Source organism: Corythoichthys intestinalis, chromosome 15 (assembly GCF_030265065.1).
Source record: "Corythoichthys intestinalis isolate RoL2023-P3 chromosome 15, ASM3026506v1, whole genome shotgun sequence".
In the NCBI taxonomy this organism is placed as follows: Eukaryota; Metazoa; Chordata; class Actinopteri; order Syngnathiformes; family Syngnathidae; genus Corythoichthys; species Corythoichthys intestinalis.
The window spans coordinates 17,636,064-17,660,133 of record NC_080409.1 but is presented as its reverse complement, the minus strand read 5'-3'; the positions used below and the strand labels follow the sequence as shown (position 1 = coordinate 17,660,133).

The window sequence follows — 24,070 nt, the reverse complement described above, 5'->3', positions numbered from 1 at the left end:
CATTTATGGACTACTACCGAATAAACCTTTAAATTTTGATAACGTTCTACTGTAGCTAAGGTACGGATACAGTAATTAACATACAGTAAGTAGCATTGATGGAACATTCCACACCTGGACAGAACGATCTAATGCAGGGCTCCAGACTGCAACTAAATTAATTTTGCGACTAAAATTAGAGCCAGTGACCAGTTATATTGCACTTCTTTTTTGTTGTTGGTTTTTTTGTTGCTGACAAACTCCTTCACGGTTAAATCCACTAGTTGGCGGTTATGTAACAAGCTGGTTTGCCATGGGAAAATTAAAACAGTGTAAAAAGAAGGTGGGCAGTATGTGGAGCGGGTCATAACTGGGGTAGTAGCGGTAAAACTGTACAGCACTTGCGAACAATGGCGTAAAAGACATTATGTTAGGATCGCGGAACTGGTGGGGGGGATCCCAACGCAGACAATAGGGAAACAGATGAGAGTTGCCAAGTTTATTTAGCAGAGGACGATTGATTGCGGGGGGAGGCAACGTAGACGCCAACATGGATAGCAGGTGGGTTAGCGGTCCACCGTTAAGCGAAGGTAAGTGAGGAGGGGCGCGCTGATCAAGTCCTGGAGACGAGAAAAAGGTCATAAGCAGAGTGTCAAAATCAAGATATATACTAGGAGTGCGAGAACAACTGACGAGGAAACCAGACGAGTTGATCGGGCGACGTGCGTCCCCTACGTTTTTAAGCTGGCTGATGATGAGTCACAGCCTGGCCACTCCACCCGTCTGACAATCGACCTGTAATCAAGCAAACTCCCCTCACCTGAGGCAGGGCTCAGGAAGGAGGGGCAGAGGCCCTAACACATTAAGTGATGGATTTCTTTCCAACAACCCCCCCGGCATTCTTTCAAAGGAGCCCGACGGGGGGAATAAGTCCAACCCAGGGGCTCGACACACGGGAGGCGATGAGTGATGGCGAAAAGCGAAAGTCATCGCCGTTGAGCTGAAAGCCAACACACGGGGCGCGATGCGACTGCAGCGACATGCAACACGCACCACCCTCTGCCTGTGTGTCATCGCTTGTCTCTTATTAGCTATGAATTTTGAGGGCATTTTTAAATTTCCTGTCTTTTCCGAGCACAAACAACATCCCATACTGCTGCTTTTTTATTTATGTCCCGAAGATCAAGCCGAGAGGTATAATAAAGTATGTGCTGGTCGCACACTGCTAAAATGATACACTCCTCCATGTTGACCAAGTGTGACATGTAGGTGTCAATTTCCGGGTTGGCCAGTTTCCTCACAGGGGATTCGTCGATCAATAAATCTGTTGCTGATTGGTTGTAGTGCCAAGTGACATCGACAGAAATAGAACAAAATTCCCATGTTAACCTAATTTCGAAGCAGTATACTCGGTGATGTCAAAACCAATGGAGGATAAAATATAGATTCATAAATTTGTAGTTTTATGCATTTATTATGAAAATATTTATCGGTTAAACAGTGAAAATTAGAGGAAAACTTTGCACTTCGATTTACAGTGCGCGCCCCTGAATCTTCTGCTTACGCCTCTAAAAGACAGGGGCCACTGTGCTCCTAGTAAAAAAAATGTTAGTCTGGAGCCCTGTAATGGAAAGCTAAGACTTTTATGCACTTCAATTCCATTTCACACTGAACTCCATTTGGCACTAAAATTACCGTAAATTTGTGTTTATTTGAAAAAAAATGTTTGAGTGTTCCCCAGACCTCATACCACAGCAGCTTTTTAACATTCTTGAAGTACTATTCTTAAATGGCATTTGATAAAATTGCATTAAATGTTTCCACTTGGAGTTATAAAAAACATTTCAAATCATTGACTATCATATACTCATCATTATATAAATGTTGAATTACAGCATTAGCATTCAAATTGCATCATTTTCTTTGTGCAGCCTTCCGGTGCCTCATGCATAGCTGCTCTGTTTTGCATGAATGTGCCTAATTTTATGATTTTATCATGAGTTTGTGCTGCAGAAACTAATCATTCACATCAGTGTAATGGACCTATCGCAAAGCCCCGCCTCCTTGGAAAACTGACAACCTGTCAAATTCTCTCAGTGACAGTTACTGAGTAAATGAACGATTTATGGATGATGGCGATGATTTCTGAATTTGCACTACCACAGTTGGCAATAGACCATTTTTTGTTTGTTTATTTATTTATTCTTTTTTTTATTTTATTTTATTTATTTTTTTTTTATTTTTTTTTTTTTTTTAATGAATTTCACAACAAGCAGACAGAGAGGGTTGCAGTATGCAGTGGAGCGGTATGTCAATAGTATTAAACTTTACAGGGAGGAGACCATTATTATAATCGGGGTTAAATGTCGAGACTCTTGACATAGCTTTACCCATTGCTTGCATTTGGCAAGCTTTCTTTTAGGCTTTGAAAACGGCACAAAAAAATCCTCCCCTCAATCATTCAGAGTACCTGGTGTCGGGATTCCAGGCACCCCATGCACAGCGTTAAACCATCAGGTTTTTTCAATTTTAAAGTTCGAAAAAAGATGTTCTAAGTCACGACCACACAATACAGTTGTACCTCTTTTGACATCCAACGTAAAAATTGACTCGCCATTTGTTTCTACATCCGACGGCATGCCCGAAATACGATGATTTATGACAGCGCCGTAGTGTCTTTGTTTTAGCCGGAAGACTGGCGCACGGCTGATTTTCTTGTGAGATAAATCAACACTGGTTCCAAGAAGGTTAGTGGAGGTGGGGGGGGGGAACGAAAAAGTGACGCTTACCACATAAGCGGAGTTTATGGGGGGGCCCGAAAAGTGTCATTGCATGTAATGGACTTTCCTATAAATGATTTTAAACGTTTTCCAGTAAAAAATGTATATAAAAGTTGTAAAGCAATAAAACAAACAACAAAAATGAATGAAATGAACAAAAAAATATATTTTTTATGACGGGTCAAAATTTGTATGAGCCATATTCCCAATTTGTATTATTATTGTAATTTTACTCCTTGCCACTAGGGGCTGTCAAATGTTTATTTCCAGTTACCTGGAGTCAGCCCCGGACCACTTAAAATGACAGCTAATCATGACACAGGAGTTGGTAGTTAGGAGGGCAAAACAGTTTTTGACTGTGGCTTAGTGCATTGTGCTCGAAAGGAATGTACTCTTTTTGTTTTTTTTTCGTTGTGAATATGTTTTTGAGTCTTTGGGTTTGTTACTTTTATTTGGATAAATAGCTAAATAAACTATTGGATAAGAGAAATGGACTCGCTGTGTATACATCGCTTCTTCAACTGCACTGGGCGCACATCCTCACGAAATTATTTTTCGAACTGATAATGTGAGTTGCACCTCAGACGGTCATTTGCTTTGCTTAGCCAAAACCACCAGAGGACCGAAGAGGCAACATGGACATACATATTTTCTTCAAACCTAAACTTTCAAAAGCGACAACAACTACTGAGCAAGATCCAAGGATTGAAAATGTGGACCACGAACCACCAAAGAGCACCGCCAAAATGGTGAGTGGAGTTTCAATTTGCTCCACTAAAGATGCTAATTGTACAACCGAGCAACCACCGGAGTCATGGCAATGCAGTTACCCCCGTCAAAAATGGTATGCCCTGGCCGTGGGAGCGTGCACACACACACATTAGTTATGAGTAAAGATGTCCCGATCGATCGGGATGCCGATCGATCGGGTCCAATCACGTCATTTTCAAAGTATCGGAATCGGCAAAAAAATATCAGACATGTCTTTTTTTTTTTTTTTTTTTTTTTTTTTTTTAATCGTTTTCTGATTATATATAACGTTACAGTCAAAATGTCTTACATTCATCCAGAGTAGTTTTGGCTTAAAGTAGGGCTATCAAATTTATTGCGTTAACGCCGGTAATTATTTTTTCTTAATTAATCACGTTAAATAATTAACACATGCGCTGCACGACCCACTCACGCATTGTCGCGTTCAACCTATAAAGGCGCCGTTTTACCAATATATAGAGCTAAACGCAGCGTATTATGAGTAGAGAGAATTTTGACAGCCTTTGGAGCTTTTTTTTATTTGGCTAAAGCCTTACATTCACTCTCTCAGCAATTAAATTTAACATGGGAGGCAATGTGGGGAAGAAAGGTAGTAGTTGATCATTTTCTTAACACCCTATGATCTTTCCCAACGCAGAGAAGATATATCAATTGGTGCCCCTATGCATAGTCATCGTTGCACTTCCCATCATGCATTTGGGTTGAATGGCTGCAGTATCATTTACTGAAAGCTCAACAAATATAGTAGATGGCAATATTTAGTCACAATTTACAAAGTCACATCTATCATTTAAGAATTACCAGTCTTTCTATCCGTGGATCCTTCTCACAGAAAGAAAGTTAATAATGTAAATGCCATCTTGAGGATTTATTGTCATAATAAACTAATACAGTACTTATGTACTGTATGTTGAATGTATATATTTGTCCGAGTTTTATTCATTTTTTTCTTAATGCATTGCCAAAATGTATATGATCGGGAAAAATGATCGGGAATGATTGGAATTGAATCGGGGAAAAAAAAAAAGCAATCGGATCGGGAAATATCGGGATCGCCAGACACTCAAACTAAAACGATCGGGATCGGATCGGGAGCAAAAAAACATGATTGGAACAACCCTAGTTATGAGTTATGTCAACTTAAACAATTAATTGAAGCAGAAAAGAACCACAGATATATATTTTGGACATCGACGTTTATTAAACTGGAGAAACCCCTTACAGGACTTGATTACAGTAATAACAGTTATAGCTCATACTACGAGTAAAACGGTAAAACCTTGCCTTTTTTTAAGTTCAGTACGTATGTTGCGTTATACGACAGAAGAGAAAAAAAAAATTGTTATTACGGATGGGCCATGTTTTAAAACCTCGTAGATAACTACATCACCAAAACATGGAAATCAAGCAAATCCGTGCAGCGCAGTGACTCCACCCAGGGGGTACAATTTTTGACGAGGGTAAATACATTGGCACGATGCCGCCGGGAGTACTAAATTCAATGGAATACGATCTTGCCGAAAAGTATAGCTGTCCTAAGCAGCCTGATTGACAGTTCCCCTCAAGGCAAGGCAAGGCAAGGCAAATTTATTTATATAGCACAATTCAACACAAGGCAATTCAAAGTGCTTTACATCACATGAAGACCATAAAAATCACATTTAAATCAACACAACGTAAAAACCAAGACAAAAGATTGCATTTAATCACAGATTAAAAATAAATAAATAAAAATAAAACAAAAATAAAAATAAAGCAAAAACTACTAATAATAATAATCATTGAAATCAGCAATAGAGATAAGCACAAGAGGAATAGAAGGCAGGTAGATTGAAATATATAGACAGTTATGGATATGCAGTGCCAAACAAAAGCGTTTTTAGCCCTGATTTAAAGGAGCTAACAGTTTGAGCATACTTCAGACGTTCGGGTAACTTGTTCCAGAGGTGAGGAGCATAATAACTAAATGCTGCCTCACCCTGCTTGGTTCTTGTTCTTGGAACATGTAGAAGACCCGTTCTAGACGACCTTCGGGGTCTAGATGTCTCATAGGAATCTAACAAGTCAAGCATGTATTTTGGTCCAGGGCCATTCAGTGTTTTGTAGACGAGCAGTAGTGTTTTATAGTCTATCCTTTGACTCACTGGAAGCCAGTGTAGCGATTTCAAAACCGGTGTAATGTGGTCCAGCTTCCTTGTATTTGTGAGGACTCTGGCTGCAGCATTCTGTACTAGCTGCAGCTTCCTGACTGATTTTTTATCAAGACCTGTAAATATACCGTTGCAGTAGTCCAATCTGCTGAAAATGAATGCATGCATAAGTTTTTCCATGTCTTGTTGAGTCAGAAGCCCCTTAATTCTGGTTATATTTTTTAGGTGGTAATAAGCGGATTTAGTGACGGACTTTAGATGGCTATCAAATTTTAGGTCTGAGTCAATAATTACGCCAAGGTTTCTGACTTGATTTGTAGCTGTAAGTGACATTGTGCTAAGTTGGCTGCTTATCTTTGACCTTTCCTTTTTTGGCCCAAAAATGATCACCTCTGTCTTCTCCACATTTAACTGGAGAAAATTCTGGCACATCCATTCATTGATTTGATGAATGCATTTACTCAGGGAGACTAAGGGACTATAATCATGTGGGGACACAGAAATGTACAGTTGTGTGTCATCTGCATAGGCGTGATAGGAGATGTCATACTTTTCCATTATCTGAGCTAACGGAAGCATATAGATGTTAAATAAGAGTGGTCCAAGAATTGACCCTTGACCCTTAAGAATGATGGGAAACAAAAAAACACTCATTTTCAACTTATTATTATAAATATTCGTGTAAGTTAATTTTATTGCTGGCACTGCGTTTCAGGGACATCAAAATGTTGTGCCCCCCCTGCCCCAAAAGTCAAACTCCGCCTATGGCTTACCATTGATATGAAGATGTAAATGATAGCAAAATATGAGCATGCTGTGTGCATCCGTGAACTGGGTCGACAATACGGCCGTGGAATGTCGATCTCGACGGTCCTCCTCCGACCTCTGTTCGCCAGTCTTTATAAGTTCAGGGGACATTTCTTATTGTGGTCACATCACCAAAGAAATCACCAGCTTCATCAGGTTTCTAATCATTTATTCAATCAACTTGTGCAAACAACATGCCTAGTGTCCGCTGCAGTTGACGCCAGCATCAAAACATTAAAAGAGAAAGTAGAGTAGAACTGGACTCTCTATCTCACCATCATGTCAGCCCTGCGGTGCGTACAACAAGTACAAGTACAACAAAAAAACGTCTGCCACATTAAAACCCGATTCGTTACATTATTACAGGTATTATTACTATTATTATTATAATTATTATTATGTTATTATTCCGATTTTTATTCATAATTTATTTGTTTTGCTCTTTATATTTGCTATTTCCAATAGTAACATCAGTATTTATCAAGGATTTAGTGTAGGTTTTTGGGCTGTGGAATTATAATGTATTCTTATGGGAAAATCCTGCTCGACATACAACCATTTCGACTTACAAACAAGATCCTGAAATGAATTAACTTCGTATGTAGAGGTACCACTGTACATTCCTATGCAAGTGTCGGGCTGCCGTCCGACTTTTGGGATTTGGGATTCTGGTTTTGCGATAGGTCCATTCCATCGAGTTGAGTGTTAAGTGTTTCTTTAAACAATGAGAAAATGGGGCCCGCTCATTTTTTCCATCCAAAAATCTTGTCACTTTTTAGGTCCAAACATCTTTGGCAATTCCAGCCTTATAAGCAGAAAACGAGTTTAATTAGACATGGTTTCCGAGGTATAAAGATGTGATTGTCCTGTCATCACAAAGAAAATAAGTCATTTGCATAGTTTTCAATTGAACAATATTTTAAAAGTATGTAAATATCTTTATCTTTTCAAATAATTGAAAGTAACTATTTCAACTTCCAAGTGCCAATTACAAAAATATCAAACCAAATATTACACAACATTGTTTGTCGCCCTCAGAGAAACTGCTTTTATTTTTATATGCAAAACCTAATACGATAATATGTTTTTTGTTGGAACATGAGAAAAAAATATCCAAATGACTCCTTCAATAAAATGAGCACTATGTCAAAGTGTAATATGCTCACGTTTTTAAAAGGCTGGAGGCCTTTAAAAAAAGAAGTTCTACTCCTCCATCACTCGTGAAACAATCGTCCTGAAACTTGGTAGCCATGTAGCATGGTGCCAGTATTAATATTGATTCTCAGAGCCCGATTTTATTTATTTATTTTTTCTATCAGGTCTCATTCATTACTTGCGGAATTATAGTTAGGAGTTATCCCGTAGAAGGCAGTCTTCTGTAAGTAGGTAATTTGCAAGTAGCAGGCATTCATACGCAGCACATGCTTATTGGTGCCTGTGTTGCTTGTAGGTTACGAGTTAGCCAGTAGAGGGAATTCGCAGAAAGCCTTCTGCCTGTAGTCATACTTGTTTGATAGAATCCACACACATTGAAATATTCATATTAGTATTTATATCTGCTCTGCTCAACCGCACTCCCTTACCATGCATAAAACTTTACCTTTACAGACCATACAGCGTTTTTGATAGCTACCGTATTGGCCCGAATCTAAGACTTGTTTTTGCATTGAAATAAGACTCAAAAAGTGGGAGTCGTCTTATATTCGGGGTCTAGACATTATATGAATGCTGAACTTGAGGCGTAATGTTCTGTCATGACAGATCTCAGCTACTCTGAAGTTTAACCAGTTTGCATTATTTTATTGCAATGTTTTTCCTTATTCAGATTTGTTTCAAGACTACAGTTACAGTTAGACCTCACTTTGATGGTTAATGTAGTTATTTTAATTTTGTTGTTTTATCACAATAGATTGGTTTATTTATATTTCAAAAACCAGAAGCCATTCATTTACAAATGTGATTGCACTTCCGTTTACATATTTAAATGTTCAGATATTAAGATTTGAATGAGGCAAAATAACATGCTTTTTCTCTCAAATATATTGTTATAATCATTTGTTTAAGATGTACTGTAAATATTTTCTGTATATAATTAATTTGGTTTTCAAAAAGTTTTTTTTTTAAACTTGAGTCTTGAAAAAGAGGGGGTCATCTTATCATCAGGGCCGTCTTATATTCGGGCCAATACGTGATATCCCTAGCTGCCGAAAGAAGCTTCGAAAGGGGATTATGCTACAATTCTGGATCTTATTTTTTTGGGCCAGTTTTTGTTGTTTTGTCTTCTGTGTTACATGTGTTGAATTTCCTGCATTAAAGTTGGTATTTTTTCTTGCTCTGACATTTGTAATCAATGCGTAATACATACAGCAACAATACTAGTGTGGCCTACATGTGGGTAGAACGTTGTTTACGTGAGTTTTCTTTTTGCATAAGTTGTTTCTATGCTTCAAAATATTTATGGCAAGTTCCTCGTTCGTGCTTTGTGTTGGCCATATGATTGACTGGTGATAGCCACTTTCAGTTTGAGATGTTTTAGTCTGTAAAGGTACTTTGGAAGAGTAGCCATACAAAATACTGCAGCCACTGGTGATTTATTACTCACAGGCTTTGTTTGTTCAATCTAGTGGCAGTTGCTCCAGAGAAGATAGGCAATTAACCTTACCTTGTTTCTGTAAGTAGCTCATAGATTTGCAAGAGGTTTTTAGATTGTTTTGGCTAAAAGCCTTTTACATGGCTAGTTTGATGATGGAAGATTGCACACTTATATTTATTCAACACAAATTGAGGCTATGTACAGTATGTGACCTAGAACAGAGATCAGTAACCCGTGGCTCTCAAGCCACGTCTTTCTCTTTCATCCTTCTGCTGTGGCTTACAGAAAGATTGTAAAATAGAAGAATATTTTTATTTCAATTTTGCTTTTATTCAAGTTTTATTTTTTCATATGTAATCCTAAAGTTGAACAATATTGTTTCAAGTGATTTCAGTGACCATTGTGGATTTCTTTCTTCTTCTCAAATAGTGGGGCAGGCCCCCCAGGGGGGTGCAGAGCAATGCCAGGGGTGGCGCAAGTGACTTCAGGGAAACATACTTTTTTGCCGTACTAGAATAAAGTATAGTTGCACATCCACTGAGTGGGTGGCAGTGGCGCTCTCATTTTCAGAGTGTGCGCAACCAAACAAGAGCACACAGCAAAGAGCACTGGTTATATGAAGAGCTAAGACGAGGAAATATGTCAAAGCGTATGTAGAGTTTAGCTTTTGACTTTGACTTTTAAAACAGTGGGAGACGAAGAAAGACCAGTCTGTTTACTGTGTCTAAGGGGCCGTTTACATGGTGACTCTCCGAGAAGACGAAAAATGTCATGTTTACATTTATATGGGCCTGTCTCCATTTGAACAATGTCGCACTGTAATGTAATGTAGTAATGTCGTATGAAAACCATGTAGTATTCATGCCAGGCCCTAGAGGCCAGTGCAAATTTACAAGGCGACAGCGAATGATGCACTGCGAATGACCCAACCAAAGTTCCTCAGCCCGGAAAAAAATATGCCCGCCCACTGGAAGCGATGGCATTTTTCTTTTGTTCAAAAAGGCACAAAAATGGAAACATTCAACATATTTAATCTAAAAGTATTATTAAAACAGTAGATTAAAGCCGACATTTCACCATATTTGCTGTTTTTAATGTTTAGCAGCACCGCTGTGCACGCCCAATGTGACGTGTACGAGTGCTGACATTATCGATGCAGTGTCGCGCCGTGGGAGCCTTTGATATGCATGCGGAGCAAGCCCCCCTCAATCCCCCGCAATCGAATTCTTCCACTTTGGAGGCGGGATTCAGAATTTTTCTTCTTCGCCGACACCATATGCACACGAGGCCACTCCGCAACACAGTCATTGCGTCTTCGTGTCGCAATGACTGTGTTGCGCAGAGTCGCCATGTAGACTGCCTCTAAAAATGTTTGCAGCGTACAGCAGAAGCCAAATCAATTAAGACGTCACATAAAGACATTAGACCCCAATCACATTGATAAGTGGCTTGATTTTTTTTTTTTTTTTTTTTTCAGCGAAAACGTGCCAAATATTGCCAACAATCATCCCGCCTTGTCAGTATATCAGTAAACCAGCAAGCACTGTTAGCATCATATTAAGTGGCATACCAAGTTGCTCAGTGCAAAATTACCCCACACCATAACGAAGGAGCTGATGCTGCCTGCAGCAAAAATTAAAACGGTCCCTCTGTCCAACGGCTTTATCGTTTTTGTTCCATTATTTTTGGGGGGGTTTCAGTCAAATTGTTTGACAAATTGTCCTCATGAGTTTTTCAGTACTAAAATTGTCAAAAAATGTACCTTGAGTGTATTTTTACAGTTCTGGTTTTAATTGTTTTTTTAATTCAGGAAAATTGATGTGTTTTTCTGTTACGAACAAAACAATGTTAATAAAGTTATACTTTATTGTAAATTAATCTATATTACGTTTTTCATAATGCAGAGGTGCACTTATAATAATTTTATAGACAAAAGATACTATTTACAGTGGCGGCAGAGAGTTGGGGGTTGCGAAACGCTTACGTCTTCCTGGCGAGGGAGTATCAGAAAATAATTGAGAAGCACTGACATAAGGTACAAACAACTTTGTCCACGTCGTCGGTGTTGTCTTCCGCTTATCCGGCTTGTGGGGGCAGCAGCCTCAGCAAAGAGGCTCAGACACCCCTCTCCCCAGCCACTTCCACCAGCTCGTCTGGGAGAATTCCGAGGCGTTCCCAAGCCAGCTAAGAGATATAATCCCTCCAGCGTGTCTTGGGTCGGTCTTCTCCCAGTCGGACATGCCTGAAACACTTCCCAAGAGAGGCGTCCAGGGTGCATCCTAACCAGATGTCTGAACCATCTCAACTGGCTCCTCTAGACATGGAGAAGCAGAAGTCTACTCCGAGTCCCTCCCAAATGGACGGTAAATGGAGAGTACTTATATAGCGCCCAAAGCACTTTACATTAGCACACATTCACCCTTTCATGCACACATTCACACAGACCGTGCAAGGCTGCCAACCCATTGGGGGGCAAATTACGCTTTAGTGCCAAATGACCAAGCTCCTCACCCTATCTATTAGGCTGAACCCGGCCACTCTGCGAAGGAAACTTATTTCAGCCGCTTGTAATCGCGATCTAGTTTTTTCAGTTGTTACCCAATATCCATGTGTACACAGTATATTAGGGGTAAGGGTAACATATGTTTTATTTTGTCTTTCTTTTAACATTAAGATTTACAAATAACACATTCATGACCTTTTGTGATCCATGTATAACCATCAAAATGACAATACTATATTTGACAGAAAGGCTCCAATTTTTGTTCCATATGAGCAAATACAGATTTATGCTCACCCGGAATTTAAGAAGTTCTTATTGGTACCACCGCCGGCAGGGTCACAATCTGGGACTGTTTGCAAACCTAGTCACAGCCAATTTCATTATTTTCAGGCAAATAAACTTTATTAATAACATTATATTAACAATATCCATTGGTCTTTGTATGGTTACACCCAAACTTTATTGCTGACCTTCCCGTCCCTTACGCATGTCTTAAATGTTCTCTTGAGTGTTCTTAACAAAAACGTCCACTATAAAACCCAAGGTGACAGCTTTCAAGCTGTTGTACTCAAATCATTAAAAGGAAAAAAAAAAAACTCTTATTTCGGGGCCCAAGACTCTTGAAAGCTTTATGAAGCCACTGAAAATGTTTTACTCAAATGAGCTTGTAGTTAACTTGCTTTAATCCTAAAACTGGCTTTTACATAGTGCTTTCACACTGTTGTACCATTATTGTTAGGGTGTTAGTGCTCCCTTAGAGCAAAAAAATATATATTTTATTTGCATTTTACGTCTTACTTTTAATTTTATTATCAGAGCAGCACAAATTTCAGGGAATGCACAGAGAGCGCATATTGATACAGCACCAAAAAATGACAGGCGTTCTTGGAGAATTCCTGGGTAATGACACCCTTGGGGCCACTTCTAGTGTTTGAAATGAATTCAATAACAAAGCTGCTCCTCTCGACTCAATAATACTGCAGCTGCAATCAGTGGACTCAGAGTCAGGCTCACAGCCTGATCCATGCTGGTCAATAGCTTCTTTTCAGCACAGCACAGCACAGTCTGTGTTCAATGCACTGAGTGAGTCATTATTCAGAGAGGCCTTGGAGTGCAATAACTGCTGCTGATCGCCCTCCCTGCTGTTGAATCATTTGGAATCATTCATCATATCGTTTACAGCCGTTCAAAATGGATCGTCTGGGCCAGTTTTAGAAGATGTGGAAACATGCCTCAGCAGAGCGGCCTCGTACACCACAAGTTGTTGAAAGGGATGAATGCTGTTTCACTAATAGAGCACTGCAATCATCGTTGATCACAACACACAACATTTGATTTTGTCGTCATTTACCATTGACTTAGTTTTTGGCTGTTATTTAGAGTCATATATCCTACTGGACAACATCAGGTTTTCTGTGAAAGATATGGAAGAAACTTTGTTAGACTTGTGAAGAGGAGGGACATAACATTTAGGGGGAAAAAAACATTACACCTGCTCATTTCAATGGCCGACACAAGACTTGCTGAATTGTTGTTGCTACGCAATAAGTGCCGGAGTGGGACTCATTTTCGGCCCTGGAATTTCATGCCTCAGATCGGCCCACTCATTTAAAATAATGTCATTATGCATACACGTGTTAAGTTCAGTGTTCTCTAAAGCCGTGTACTGTAATTCTGTGTATGTAAAATGTGTATAAGATGTAATATAAATGTGTATGCATATGTAAAATATGCAGGTCAATTGCATCTAACATTTATCTATCACTTTCAAATGTGTAGTTTGATTGCAATCTAACTTTTGATAAATAAATGAGCCACTATTATCATTTAGGCATAAAATGTGACCATATTAGAATTGAAGCTTGCTTGTTCAAACTGTTACAACGCCTCACCTGTTTTTTTCAACACTGACAGTGTCAGGGAGTGCGGGCGGGCAAGGTGGACCCAAGCGCAGGGAAATTGAGGCGAAGCAGATAACGGTGCAAAAATGATTTAATTAAAGCCAACTAAAAACAAAGTACAAAACAAAGGATGTGGTAATCAAAAGATAGCACTGAGGCAAACAAAACTATCACTAACAAAAGACTGTTTTTCAAAAACTTACACGGAACACGAGGGCTTTGAATAATGCTGACCAGACCATGGACGTGAGACATTGATGTAGACAATGACGCAACGAGGAGTGACAAGAAACTGGGTCTTTATATACACACACGCAGACATGGGGTAACGAGACGAGGAACAGCTGGGCAACACAGGTGGATGCAGATTGCAGGATACACTGGGAGAACACACACAGGTGAAAGCAATGGGCAATCACAGGGACAAGTCACACTAGGAGAAAACAAACACAAAACCTAACAGACAGCATCAATGGCAGCAATCCCATCCTCACCACTTCCCCCTGTGTCTGCCACTGACATTAAATCACATATTAAAGAAATAGTCAATTTTGAACATCACAACAATGCATTCTGACCAATTCAAGTCAGCTTTATGGCACTTTAAAAACGCTATGTAATTGATTATATTAATTCTAATTTTCACTGACTGAACAACATGGCAATCCTACCTTCCAGCTCTGCACCTGTGGTGTGTTCATTATGGCTAATGCTTGCTGCTACATGTCCCTTGTGAGGTGCTACAAGAAGCCAAAGTTTCCACAATTACATATTGTCGTATCACACGGTGCAAGTTGCATTTTATTCACCATCTGGCCTTACCACTTTCGTTGTAATCCTCTGTAGTTTGAGGCAGCGAGGTCGTTGCATGAAAAAAACTAGCTATTTTTGGGCATTTTGCCGATTCTTTCACGAGTGCTTTTCTCTTTTTAATTCTTATTCCAGTGCCACCCTTGCTCTTTTTGTCCATCCGAGCACTGAGATAGCAGCTCATTTGGCTCAATACAGACTACAATTAGGGGGCGGAGCTGTATGCTGTATTTTTCGTCTGCACACGTGAGGATGCATCTGGAAAAAAATATATATGGCGGAAAACACTCAGGTGACTTGAGTTTCCGCTCTGAGACCCCCAATTTGGCCAACTTTCAAAATTGTCCGATATGCATGTGTGATACATCATTGGAAAGCTTAAAATCTCAATTTTCTGGGGGAAGAAAATTTTTGAACAGGAGGGCATTTAAAAAAAAAAAAAAAAAAATTAAACAAAACCCTATACGGAGGTGAAAGCACGGTGAGAGCAGAATTATAGACGCCATGACTTTAACGAGATATTATCGCGTACTTACCTTGTTTCGATCCAAAAACTCTATGTAGAATGTATCACTGGGTGTCAAGACACAGCTGTGAATGGCCACAGCCGGATTTTGGGGGATTTTATGGGTGAAACATGGTCATATAACAAGGGTCGCCATGCAGAAATCGCAGACGTCAAGGAGTGGTCGAGATTTTCATTTTCATATATTTACCCTTTTAAGCGTTTTTTTCCAATTTTTCTTTGTTTGGATCGATTATTTATTATCTAACATATTGGAAAAAATGTGACAGTAACAAAAAAATACAATTAAGCGTTATGAAATAACGAGTTATGAAATAGATATCAGTGACTTTTTTACAGACACCATTTTTTTCATTGTGACATAATTTGTTTAAAAGTTTAAAATATGTGAGTGAATAATTTTTTAAAGTCGTTTTTTTTCTTTAAATGAAAAATGAGACATCAATTAATGATTCTAAGCTAAAAACGACAGACATTTTGAATAATAAATATGATTAATTACCTTCGTTTTATGGCTGGGTTGAAACAAAAGCGGTTGCGCGACGTCTGTAAACGGGGGTTTTCAGGGTAAAACGGACAAATTAAAAATCGTTCGGGGGCTTCAGGCGCCATGAATCTGGGATGGCAGCATATAGATGTATTGTTCTATCAAACACAACAGTTGTTTTGGCTTCAAATACAGCAGTTTCTTTTAGTGAGGAGTGCAAGTGTAGAAACTGCTTTTTCAGTCTTGTCTGTATTTTCCGCCATATATATATATTTTTCATTTTACATTTTTTTAAGACGGCCCACAGGAACAGCGGTAACAGAATGTAAGTTATACTCACTGACACTGTCATAAATAAATACCAAACAAAAAAATTATAACAGTGTAATTTTTTTTTATAAAACCCGGACCGGCCCATCTGCCAGCCGGCCCATCGGGAATCTTCCAGAAGCTCCCGATTAGTCACTCCGGGCCTGGCGACATCTCATCAAAATCGCAGTAAAAGAATGAGAAATGAATCCTCTCACAGTAAATAGTAGTTTTAATGCCACAGTCATGGGGGAATAAATATTAGACCACTCTTGTTTCTTCAGTTTTTCATTTTGAATGAACTTTGCAAAACTTAACCAAATGTATGTATTTGAACAAAAAAGGATGGTAACAAAAAGAGCTCATAAAGGTTTCATTTAGAGCAACACTAGGTAACTTTATAATCTTTATAAAAATACTTTCATTAGACTTGTGATGATATGTCGACTGACAACTAGTTAAATGATACCTGTTATGGCCTGAGGTGGTCTGTATCGCTTTCACCAGCACTAATTAACTGAGTAGGGTGGCAGGAACCCTGCCACAAAAAAAACTACAAATGTGTTGACTGCTTTACACTATACGTCACTTCTCACTTTCCCTATTCGTTATAAAGATGGAAGTCGGCGCGTGAATTATTCAAAGATGGCAGAGAAACAAAAGAGCTGAAAAGTTTTGTCCAAGGAGACAAAAAAGACAAAGGAAAGCTACCAGGATAAAATGACGCTCATAAATAAACATTGGCCCGGCATTCACTCTCTGGTATGACGTCATGATTTTGTTTGGCCAAAACTGGATTCATTACCTCATCACTATTCATCCTTCACATAGCCACTGAAAAAACAAATGTTGTTCAATCCATTTGCAGGCGACCAGCAGATTAGGATTTTACAACACTGTTTGCTGGTCCTCATGGGAACTGCAGTCATCCTTAAAGCAAAACACTACCATTTTTTACATCGACCAAAACTGAAAGTTCCCTAGTGTTGGTTTAAGGGTAGTTGTTTTAACAAATTTCTTCTTTTTTTTTTTTTTTTTATTTGTTTATAGCTTTGGCTATGGCATTGTACAGCCAAAATTTGTATTTTCTTTTTGTCAGTCAAATGGTATGCCTTTAGTGGTACGTGGCATTTAAATTAATAAGAAAATGACGTAAACAAAGGAGCCTAATATGCTTGTTCTTTCCAATATCTTTATTGAAATAAATACCAGAATATTAGAGACCACTCTTTAATATGTTGCAATGCAGCAGAAGAATTTAGGCTGTTGTAGTTTAGTTTTGTGAAATGATTTGTCATTCTTTGCAGAAACAAGCTTCGCTGGGCATACTACTTGTGCTCAGTTGTTGGGGCCAAGGTTTGTTAAATCGACACAGAAGAAACCTCGAAATCAGGGCTTTCCCATGATTTTGTTTTCATTAAAATCCAACATATGGTTTGGGAGTATTTAGAATATTTGTTGTTTGGGATTTTTTTTGCACTATTGAAAGCTCTGCAACTTTGGAACTCTGAGAAACACTATTGATGTCACGCTCTATGAGTGTGTCAAACATTCCTTCTGCAACCCAATTTTTTCGATCATGAATTTCCCATGCTTATCAAGTGTACTACGGTTCAAAACCTACCTAAGAACACTCGGAGATGCTTATAGTATAAATGTGTAAAATTTCAAGAAAATTGGTTGAGCCGTTTTGGAGTCCGTAGGGAATGAACACACGAACACATAAACGCTTGCAGCCACACACACACAGACAAAGTTCCATTTATATATAAGTTTAGAACAATATTTAGTGACCTTTGGACGGCTTTGCTGAAAAATATATGAAAGTGAGGCAATATCAGTATTTTGAGAATACTTCTCACTCCTGAGGTCATTTCACTTTGGGACTTTTGTAACTGAAGCCACTGGCACTATGTGCACATGAATGAATAAGCATAAATTACTTCCAGCTTCTCTTCCTCTGTTTATTTTTGCTTTTTTTCTGAGATGCCACAAACATGTTTTCATCTGTCATAACGTAGCCATGTGTATTAGCAGTTCAGTATACAAATGTGTGGCAATGAGCATGATCTGCAGCGTCAGTGATGAGGATGTGACACAAAGAGCATGGTAATCATTATTGATAGTCAGTTGGCTTCTCAAGCTGGCTTAACAAGCAGCAGCTGGTGCGTGTGTGCGCGTTGGGCTTTGAATCTGAGGTCAGTTACAAAGTCATCTTGTTATAATGTCTTCAAATGATGTGTTTATGAGCTCGTTGGGAATAGGAGTGGAACAGGAACAACAGACAGACTTGACTAAAAAGGGAGAAGAAATATTTTCATTAATATGATTCTACTCACACAACAATGACTGATCCACCTTGCAACGGCCCCATGCTATTTCTCAGGGTTCACTGGGCTCACTTGGAAAGATTCATGGTAGATTGCAATTTGGGTGGACCACATGAGTTTACCCTACTTGCTACGATTTGATGCCCTATTGGGGCATTCCAACAGGTCAAACTCCAATTTGACAGTCCAAGCAAAGTGTTTGAGACGAGAACAGGCTGTCAGGTTGTGTCACCTCTTTCCATCGCTTTCTCTTTCAAGCTCTGTTTGAGGCCCCGGTAGTTGACAGGGTCGCCTCCTCTCTCAGCCATAAAGAATGCATCAAAGGCGCAGGTCTACTCAGCTGGAACAGCAATGAGGGAACGTTAGATGACAGACTTTGTTTTAATGAATGATTATGAATGCCCTCCACCTCCGTAAGGGAGCTACATACATAATAATAAACGGGCCAAATTTGAACATTTTTCTCTCTTTGCATCAAAGTCACAAAGCCAAAAAAAAAAAAAAGTGAAGAAAGAAGAAAAACATTGCCAAATTTTGCAGTAAGAAATAGTGGAGCAACTGCTTGTATCAATTTTAAAAGCCATTCAGTCCAATAAAAAAGAACAAGAGTTTGCAATCACAATGAAGAGCAAAAAAATCAGTCTGACCAAGAAAGTCTAGTTTTGCAATGAAAATGTCATGACAGTTAAAATCCAATCAAATCCCTTAAAATGAAAAAAAAAAAAATTACGTATAATTTCAATAAGACATATATGGTTATTTTTAGGAATGTCCGCAATCTGATCATCGGAACTTGGGCCACAATCACATCATTTTCCCAGGAGCGGAATCGGAAGAAAAAGATTGAGTTTTCAAAATCTACTTATTCAGATTTATTTCGGTCTGTAAAGTATAGAAATAGTCAAGATGTATAAGGATATTCTCAAAGGAAACATGAAAAATTCTGTTTTGCAGCTGCAACAACGCAACACAGCAGAATAGGAAGTTAAAGGGATCCACGGATAGAAAAAGTTGTAGTTCTTAAAAGATAAACGTTATTATGAGTTAAAATAATTTGATAGCAGTGACGTCATATGGTTACGCTGCCGGGCTTCCAGAGTATGACTCTAGTGACATAAATATGTCATCTGTTCAACCTTTTCAATTTGAACCCAAAAGGGACATTAATGGGCATGACAGCACTGTCGATATTTCACAAAGCTAGCAGCAAAAGCAAAATAAACAGGAAAGACAGGATGAGACGAGACAAGAGTAAGAAAGAAAAAAAAACGGTGTTCTGCCATGCCAAATTGTGCTACACTGGCGAAATGTGCTGCAATTATTGGCCGACTGTGTCACCGTTTTGCGGGGCCATTTGCTTCTGAACACACACATACCTGTCTAAACGGTTCTTCCATTTTTTTATGCAATCGCTGACCTTGCCATCTGGCAATCTCTATAATGTCTTGACGAGACATTGTAGAAGTTGTCGTACTTGCTCTTCGATGATACTCCCGTCGGCTTGGTCCATTTTGCATTTAGCAAAACAACGTTTGAAAATGGCGGTGATTTGGCGCTGAACCGGAAACAACGGTCTGAGCGGACCAATCGCAGTCCATTTGCACCATTCACCACGTGTTGACGTCGCACAAGTCAAGATTTTGTTGAGGTGCACGGCAGGCTACGAGGGAGGGTCATAAATCAGGTCTGCCTTGACGGCGCAGAACTATACTCTGCCCTTTGAGTCAAACAAAATATTTGATCAGGACAACCCTAGTTATTTTGGGACAAGTTTTGGCCTTTTTTTTTTAACTTGTTACGATGAAAAGGTCACTTATATAGAAATTTTTACATATTTTTTAAGTGGCGTTTTTCGGTGATTAGTCACCAAATAGATAAGTTAGCTAGATAAGTTGGCATCGTAAGTATGTCTTATCCTAATACTTTTTTGTATTTTCCCACCATCTGGATGTGCATCAATCAATCCATCTGATTGGTTGCCAATTAAATGTTACTCCAACATTTTCCATACCATACAAAGTTCATGCTGGTCATGTTCTATCACCCTAATGTTTGCAGCACTTTGGTGAAAACTCCCAAGCAAACATTGAGATCACCCTAATTACAGTGTATCACAAAAGTGAGTACACCCCCGCATTTCTGCAGATATATAAGTATATCTTTTCATGTGACAACACTGACAAAATGACACTTTGACACAATGAAAAGTAGTCTTTGTGCAGTTTATATAATAGTTATTTTCCCCTCAAAATAATTCAAAATATAGCCATTAATATCTAAACCCCTGGCAACAAAAGTGAGTACACCCCATGGAAACTACGTACATCCCTAAATGTCCAAATTGAGTACTGCTTGTCATTTTTTCTCACATGGCTGTTACCCCAGGAGGAAGCCTCTTCTGAAGACGGTAAACAGGAAAGCCCGCCCGTCTCATCACACCATAGGATATGGTTCCAGTAAACCATGTGCTTTGTTGACATGTCTTCAGCAAACTGTTTGCGGGCTTTCTTGTGTACAGTCTTCAGAAGAGGCTTCCTCCTGGGGTGACAGCCATGCACACCAATTTGATGTAGAGTGCGGCGTATGGTCTGAGCACAAACAGGCTGACCCCCCACTTCTTAAATCTCTGCAGCAATGCTGACAGCACTCCTGTAATGAGTCACATGACATTTTGGAGTGAAAATGACAAGCAGTACTCAATTTGGACATTTAGTTATGTATGTAGTTTCTAAGGGGGGTACTCACTTTTGTTGCCAGGGGTTTAGATATCAATGGCTATATTTTGAGTTATTTTGAGGGGAAATAAATTAACTCTATTATATAAGCTGCACACAGACTACTTTTCATTGTGTCAAAGTGTCATTTTGTCATTGTTGTCCTATGAAAAGATATACTTAAATAGCTGCAGAAATGCGAAGGGTGTACTCACTTTTGTGATACACTGTACTATACAAAGTCACTTCCAGTAGACTTGCCCCGTGAAGTCACCTCCATCCAACTCCCGCTTGTGGGACCCTGTAACTTTGTTTTCCTCTCTGCCCACAGCTCTTATCGCCTGGATAAAATCAACAGTGACATGCGTAACTACATCACCAATTTTGCTGCAGACTTAAGGTGAATACACGATTAGTCCATCTCGTTAGCTCTCTGTTGCTGCGGCGTTGCAGCGGTCAAGGGTGGCTGGCTGGCTTGCTTACGTTGCTGATAATTCATTATTGACGCCAATAGAAGGTCAATGAGAGCACCCTTAATACCTTTCTGTGAATTTAAATGAGTTTATCACTAGTAGACGTCCAACCCATTTGAAATGGGAGGGTTGGCAGCGAATGAACAAATGTTCATTCGCTGCCAACCCTCCCATTTCAAATGGGTTGGACGTCAATGCTGTCATTGGCAGCCAGTGACTTAATTTATTGTGTAAAATAATTTACCTTCCGGAGTTTATTTTCACAATTAACATCGTTCTTTTCTGAAGACCCTTTGCTGACGCTGGTCTTTTTTGGGTTTAAATGTCACGAACAGATTCTCCCTGACCTGACCTCTCGTGAGTTGAACAATAAATTTTCATCTGTTGGATTTTGTGTGGGGAAAAAAAGGGCAAGTAAAATGAACACTTGATGAGCTGAAATGCTGAGATCACACTTTAAGTCAGTGACGTGCGGTCAGGGGAGGCAGGTGAGGCAGAGCCTCACCTGTCATCATGACAAAAAAATAATTATAGCATCAAATTTATATTAATATTTGTCCATTGCTCTTTATGTATGACTCATTTCAAACATTTTTTATTGTCAAAATCGCTGAATTTGCCCATTTCCTGTTCAAATAACGAAATGAAACGAGAGGTGCGGCAGCAACGAGTAAAGCCTCACCTCTGATTGCGCAATCCATAACAAACTGGGTTGATACATGGAATTGGAGCGTGCTGGTTGCCGTACATCTGCATGTCGCCATTATAATGTTTCCAGATACGTTTATTTGACCTGATTTTCCACAGTCTGGCTAATGTCTTTAACCCTTAAAGTTTAATGTTTGTTAGCGACATATTTAGTTTTGCTGATGGGAAATAAAACCGCAATGAAAAGGCACAGGCTGCGGCAGATAGTACTCTGCCGCACTGAAAGGGGGCGTACGTGAAACTGGACTTTCCGTCAAAAGTGGACGCGATTAACAACACCGGAGCTAAAAGGTTTGCTTCAAACTACGGGACAGAAGATAACTCGCGCTTTTCAAACGGACTGGTACACCCGAAAAGACTGGCTATGTGGCTGTCCTTCGAAAAAATCGGCTTTGCTGCTTTCCCTGCCTTTTTTTCTCAACTTGTGCGAATGTCTGGACTAACACGAGATATTGTGACATTAAAAAACTACCACGAAGCCTCAGCAAACACGAGAGCTCGACCACTCACATTCAAAGCCTGATTGCTTTAAGAACTTTTGGAAGCTCAAGGATCGATTTGGCTTTGACGAACAGCGGAAGCTCAACGGTAGCATCGTGAACGCTAAGGTAAAGAGTTTGAAATACCTCATTAATGCAACCTGCATCCTAGCTAAACAGGAGTTAGCATTTCGTGGTAACGATGAGCGTGTAAGCTCTTCTAAACGTGGCATATATGTAGAACGATTACATGGTTTTGCTGAGAAAGATGAAAGGTTAGCTAGACATTTGGACACATCCACTATGTGTTCTGGCTTGTCAAATAGAACACAGCGATCTAATTGAAGCAAGCCTCTCCATTGAGGCGGAGAGATTTTTTTTAAAGTAAAGGAAAATAAGGAGGACTTTTACAAAAAGGGCGTAGGTTTGCATAGGGACGGTAGGGACACAACACTACCAACTTTTCAGGATGCTAAAATTGTCCCCACCAACGTTTAAGCAACCTTACCTTTTTTGCATGATATAATGTTCAGTTATATAGAGAATTTAGATCTTTCAATAGTTCCATATGTTGTAAGGATAGAATTGACCCTACCATTATTAAGTGAATTTTTTTCATTATGTTTATGCTAATAAAAACCAGACATTTATTCAGGAAGTTTTCAAAATGTTTTAGTATTTTTTGAAAACAAAGGTTTGAATCGAACAGTGTATCATCTGAACCAATGCACATAAAAGTTATTATCAGTAGATAAGGATTTATTTTGCATTGATCATTTTGCCTATTAATTAACTAGGTTCGTATACATGAGAAATGTGGCCCTTTGCCCCCTTCATCCAATCTGTTTGGTCTTATTAATGTCCCGTCCCCAGCAAAAAGTGTACCTACATGCAGGTTATGCTGTTATATCATCCCTACGAATGTTGAGACCAAACCTATGCTCTTCCAAAGTAACGGCGTTTTTTGTGGTGAAGGACAGGCGCAAGACCACAAACAGTTTTCATTTCAATCTTATAAAAAAAATTTTTAAAAAGAGCTTAGACTAAGAAAAATACAATAGAATATTTAAAAACTAAATTTTGGCCTTAAATAAAATATTCTTTGTTTTTCTTTTCACACTTTTTGTTTAGCAATCTGTAATAAATTGATTAAAGTATCAGAATTACAAGTTTGAAAAACTGAATATTTCACTAAAGGTCAGAATTCTGTGGTTTCGTACACAACTCTTTACCCTCATTTATGTTGCATGAATTATCGCAAATGCATGTTATTTTCTCACTTTTACATATTGATAATATGTACCGTGTGTGCGTGTTTTGTGAAGAATGCTGATGAGATATGAAATAACCAGTAGCCAATTGAATAAGCTACCCTTTTCGGTTTATATATTTGGAAATCTGACACTAAAGGAGTCAGTGCCTCACCAACCATGAACCTCACTGCACGTCACTGCTTTAAGTAGATGTATGGATTACAAGTTTCTAAATTTGGCAGTTGAAGTTCCATTGTACAGTAATTGTTTTATTTCATAGTGAAATTAAAAAAAAAAAAAAAGCGTTGATTAGTCATCATGTGTTTAATATTTTGATCAGAAATTTTGAGCATTTCCCTAGGTCATCTTTGACTTCAATGATGCTGTAGATGCTTCCATTTTAAAGGGCTTTGCCAACATAAAACAGCTCTCAATCTTGACATGATGTAAGGGCAGCTCTTTTTTTTCATCACACTGGCATTTTGTTTACAGCTAAA

The 24,070-nt window shown here is 38.9% G+C and overlaps 1 protein-coding gene and 1 long non-coding RNA gene across 5 annotated transcripts in view; one reads left to right on the top strand and one right to left on the bottom strand.

The window, feature by feature from the left end:
- Window positions 1-24,070, top strand: part of dlgap2a (discs, large (Drosophila) homolog-associated protein 2a) — a 290,006-nt gene that overhangs the window by 192,907 nt on the left and 73,029 nt on the right. For 2 of the 4 annotated variants that reach the window (XM_057860276.1, XM_057860275.1), the window contains one exon: window positions 20,992-21,060. The exons of 1 other annotated variant lie outside the window; for it this stretch is intronic. In XM_057860276.1, coding sequence (XP_057716259.1) covers window positions 20,992-21,060 — 69 coding nt within the window. Of the gene's footprint in view, window positions 1-20,991; window positions 21,061-21,702; window positions 22,450-24,070 lie in introns of those variants that run through there. One more of the 4 variants, XM_057860277.1, reaches the window with a different exon arrangement.
- LOC130931463 (uncharacterized) lies at window positions 12,180-13,752 on the bottom strand. Its single transcript, XR_009067236.1, has 3 exons — window positions 13,688-13,752; window positions 13,476-13,589; window positions 12,180-12,996 (listed from the first exon to the last, which is right to left on the bottom strand). It is a non-coding gene; the product is annotated as an uncharacterized LOC130931463 (long non-coding RNA).